The sequence below is a fragment of the Gordionus sp. m RMFG-2023 genome, chromosome 1 (genome assembly GCF_954871325.1).
Source record: "Gordionus sp. m RMFG-2023 chromosome 1, tfGorSpeb1-WG-v2, whole genome shotgun sequence".
NCBI lineage: Eukaryota > Metazoa > Nematomorpha > Gordioida > Chordodea > Parachordodidae > Gordionus > Gordionus sp. m RMFG-2023.
Window position 1 is genome coordinate 15021348 of NC_088775.1, and position 4932 is coordinate 15026279.

The following is a 4932-nucleotide window of genomic DNA, read 5'->3' on the forward strand; positions in this document are numbered from 1 at the left end:
AGAAGTTATACATGATTCTGTATTCATTTTTTAAAAATAATGTATATTTAACGGGGGCGCGTAGTTTAGTCAAAAAAAATTGTTTTTTCAAAAGCCCACTAGGTATAAAAAGTTTCAAAATATAATATAAATATTCTTTTTATACCTTTTAATTAGCTCTATATGATTCTACGTTCATTTTTTATAAATTAAGCTTCTTTAATAGGGGGCGTGTATTTTAGTCATTAAAAAAAATAATTTTTTTAAAATTTCACTGTTATCATTTTTATTTAAATAAAAAAAACATTTTCTGCCTTATCTTATGAAGGTAAATACGATTCTAAAATAATATAATTTAAATTAAGCTTCTTTCATATGGGGCGCGTATTTTAGTCATACCCATAATTTTATATAAATATTAAAATTTAGGAGAAAAAGAGGTAAAATTGTTGCTTTGTATACCGTGAGCATGTATTAGAAATATCATAATTTAAATTTGTGATGGTGAATAAAATTTAAAATAGAGATGCTTTAAGATTTTTGAATTTTAAATATGGGTTATACATTGGCCTGAAAATTTTTTTTTTGCAGAAATCGCCAGGATTGATTAAAAAACCAAGCCCATGCAACTTTCATATTCTGATTTTATTTTAAAATGAATGACTTTTATTTCAGTTCTCAGCTAACAAAATTATAATGGTCTTTAGCTGGCTTGAGAAAATTTTCCCAACAATATGGTTTTCAGAGATTTACCTATCTCCAGGCTTGGGAAAAAATTACAAAATTATTATAAGTTGGCCAGGTTTGAGAAAAAAAATTCCAGGCCAATGATTGGTCCATATTTAAAAATTTTCAACCATATCTATTTTAAATTTTACCCTGATTTCTATCACAGATTTAAATTTTATTCTAAATATAAAATTAAATTTAAGATATTGTTATTAAATTACAATAGAAATAAATGGCAAAATTTTATAAAAGTTGCATGGGACTTGGTTTTTTGATCAGGCCTGGCTATGTCTGCAAAAAAATTTCAGGCTAATGTCTACACCATATTTAAAATTAAAAAATTTCCAAGCATCTCTATTTTAAATATTATTCAATATGATTTCTATCACAAATTTAAATTTTGATATTTCTAATACCCTTAATGCTCACAGGTTACATTGCAACAATTTTACTCTTTTTCTCCTAAATTTTAATATAAAGCATATTTAGTACTATATACACAAACTAATTAATTAACCATCAACCCCGTCATTCTTGACGGGTTTTTGCTAGTAATTTAATAAATGAAAACCTTTTAATTATTAAAAATACAATTAAATAGTTCAGCAGTGCAGCTAAATAAATTTGCAATTTTTGGAAGAAATGTTCTAAAAAGAAACAAGGCTCAGAATATGGCTTTGCCCTACATAATACTTTAGCTTTCATTTTCTCAAATTTAATTAAATATTTGTATGGCAAGTTAAAAGCATATTGTTGTCTAAATAAATATTTAATATTTTATTATCTGATATTGTATAAATATTAAAAATATATCATATAATATAAACTTTATAGAACATATATGAAAGATAATAACTAAATAATATTTACAGATTTATAAAAATAACATTTTGTTTATTCAATTATTCTATACTATCTTCCTTCAACTAAAATAAAACATATTATTTGTTTAATAGTTTAATTTTACTATATGTAGAAATGTCTATTTCATCAGGGAGTTCAGTAATATTAACATCAAATCTTTCTTGAACTTGATTAAGGATTTTTGCATCATTAGGATCAGATACAAATGTAATAGATAAGCCTTTAGTACCAAATCTTCCAGCCCTAGCAACCTATGTTTAATTAGTTTGATGTATATTTAAGTTAACTAAATTACCCTATGAAGGTACATATCAGAACTATCTGGCATATCATAATTAAAAACAATGTTGACTCTTTCTATATCCATCCCTCTGCCAAATAAATCTGTGGCTACTAGTATCCTTTTCTGAAAATCTTTAAATTGTTTGTATCGAGATAATCTATATCATAAAATATATAAGATAAAATAAAAATGTGAAACCAACCTTTCTTGCTGGGTCATAGCTCTATGAATTGCAATTGCAGGAAAATTTTGTTCACCTAGAAGATCTGCTAGTGCCATGCATCGTTGAATGGATTTGACAAATATAACAACCTAATTATATTTTAAAATCAGTTCTAAAATTTATTTTTTAAAACTTGGTTAAACTCCAAAAGATCTAAAAGTTCGAAAAGCTTTCGATTTTTTTCATTATCCTTTAATTTAACATAATGTTGCCTTAATCCATGAAGTGTCAGCTTGGAGTCATCATCAACATATATTTCTAAAGGCTGGAAAAAAACAATATTAATATGTTAAGCTTACATTATATCTGAATAATTATGTAGCTTTTTATTATTGTAGCAGTCTTAATAAATTTGTCTCAAAAGTAGGTCATTAGATGGATCAATTATTATCACAAAATTTCCAAAATAGTTGTTTTTTAGTTATAAAGATATATAAAATTTAAAAATGTTTATGATTGTCAACATTGGTATGGAATTTTTTGCAATCATTTCTGGACATAGAAAATGAGATAAGATTACGTAAAATTATTATTATTATTTCTTTGGATTGTAAGAAGTTTCATCGTAAGAAGGAAAATAACGTATTGCTAATCATATTCTTATCAACCAACGTAGGCATATCAATTCTGAGTCAGACTAATCAATATATCAGATAATTTTCAGTCTCCCAATTTTTATGTTCATTTAGTATCATGTATTAAATAGCATTTTACATCTTGCATAAATTTTTTGCAGATTGGTCGTATGTCCTTGCTTAGGGTAGCACTAAACATCATCACTTGTTTAGAATGTGGTGTTTGGCGGAAAATATCTTGGACATCTTTTCGCATGTCTAATTATTAACTATAATAAAAATTATTAATTTAATAATTTACCTAACTCCTCAAGCATTTTATCACATTCATCCAATACAAAATGCTTAGTATGCTTAAGGTTTAACGCTCTTGATTTGCACAATGCCAAAATTCTACCAGGAGTTCCAACCACTATATGAGGGGATGTTGACGCACTTTTTAAAGTTGTTTCATCAGTTTGAACAGGTACACCACCAAAAAAGACAGCCACCCTAACACCAGGAAGGTACTTACTAAATCGTTCATACTCTTTTCCTATCTGAAAGGCAAGTTCTCTAGTATGACACATGACCAATACTGATACCTATAAATGCATTTTTAAATTATATACCATTTATAAGAAAGAATACTTGATTATCTATGGGTTCTATTTGTTGCAATGTGGCAAGTACAAAAACAGCAGTTTTGCCCATACCTGATTTAGCCTGACAAATTACATCCATACCCAAAATTGCCTGAGGTATACACTCATGTTGAACTAAATTTAATTTAAAATTTGATAAATAAATAAATGTTTACCTTCAGATGGATGTTCAAACCCACAATCTTGTATAGCCCTAAGTAACTCTGGTTTAAGCAAGAAATCTTTGAAACTCGAACTATGTATGGATACATAGGTACCTTTCAGATCCTTTTTCTTTATATCACCATTAATTGCACTAGCGGCATTACTTGGAACTTTTCCTGGACCTATAAGTCCAGTTGTATTGTTTTGACTTACTACGACTTGTTCTTCCTCTTCATAATCTAATAATTCATTTTCATCAGCCATTGTAAGATGTTCTTTTATATAATGGCGTTATTTAACAAATAATATTACGTGAAATTAAGATACAAATGCTACTAATAAACGTTAACTTTTAAAATATTAATTTATTGAAAATAGCGTAAGAATATGAAATTAATTATCTTTTAATGTTTAGAAAAGCAGAGTAAAAAAATTTATATTTGTACTGATGAGAGATTTAATTTGTATTTTTATTCTAATTATATAATATAATTAAAATATAGAAACTTAGTGTTATAAAAATTTTAAATCACAGATAAAATGGAAAAACAAGATAAAATAAAAAAAATATATATAAAGTTTATATAAAATGAGAGGGTTCAAGAAAAACTTAAATTGATTCCCAAAAAACAATATTTATATTTAAAAATTTCTATTTATCTGGATTAGGATAAGCCAAATTTTTAGCAAAAAGAAGATGTTAGGGTTTATGTGCGCAGATGTACCTATTGTGGTAAAAATAAAGTTATTCAAAGTTTATTATTTATTTTTTTGTCTCTGCTTGTGTAAATAGGTCACTATTAACATTTGTGAGGGTTAGAAAAATGGAAACATGAAGTGTTTTATTAAATAAGTAAAATAAGTAAAAGTATTTAATACAAAATATCACGTATATATATATAATGAATTCAATCCTTCAGGTTATGTAATTTACAAACAAAAAGTTAATATTATATTCAATTTAAATTCAATTTACAATTACATTTATATTACAGTTCTCCCCACTATAAATTGAATTCATCGTGATAACGTAGTGGGGGTTTCGAAACTCTTTTTTCAAGAGTTGTATTCTCATGTTCTGCCTTTTCCACTTCTTCGGTCAACGTAACGGGTATTTCCTTCTCTTGTGTATGTACACCCCTTAATTAATCTGCATGCTTGTTTTTAACGATCCCCTCTGATTCCACATCGTACAATATTGCGCTTTTTCGTTGTAACACTTTTCCTTCATGCCACCCTGCTGTCCTTTCGTTTGCTATCCAAACTTTTTGCTGCTCTTCAAACTCCCGAGGTTCAACACTTCTATCTTTGTAGTACTTTTGTTTCCATAGAGCGTTTTCCGTCTTTTCTCTCGTTGATAATTTCCACTGATCTAATGTCGTCCTAAGGGACCTTCCAAACATCATCTCGGCAGGGGATTTACCAGTAGTTGCATTGGGAGTATTACGGTGAGTAATTAAAACATTCGCTAAATTTAACTGGTCCGGAGTC

At 27.5% G+C, this 4932-nt stretch overlaps 1 protein-coding gene across 1 annotated transcript; it reads right to left on the reverse strand.

Annotated features, from left to right (window-relative positions):
• Positions 1–1491: 1491 nt before the first annotated feature.
• On the reverse strand, positions 1492–3777 carry LOC135922364 (ATP-dependent RNA helicase WM6-like). The gene is made up of 9 exons (XM_065456745.1): positions 3453–3777; positions 3284–3411; positions 2955–3237; positions 2793–2911; positions 2212–2343; positions 2058–2167; positions 1868–2012; positions 1676–1823; positions 1492–1634 (listed from the first exon to the last, which is right to left on the reverse strand). The coding sequence occupies exons 1-9, from the start codon at positions 3703–3705 to the stop codon at positions 1621–1623; spliced, it is 1332 nt and encodes a 443-aa protein (XP_065312817.1). The 5' UTR covers positions 3706–3777; the 3' UTR covers positions 1492–1620.
• Positions 3778–4932: the final 1155 nt, after the last annotated feature.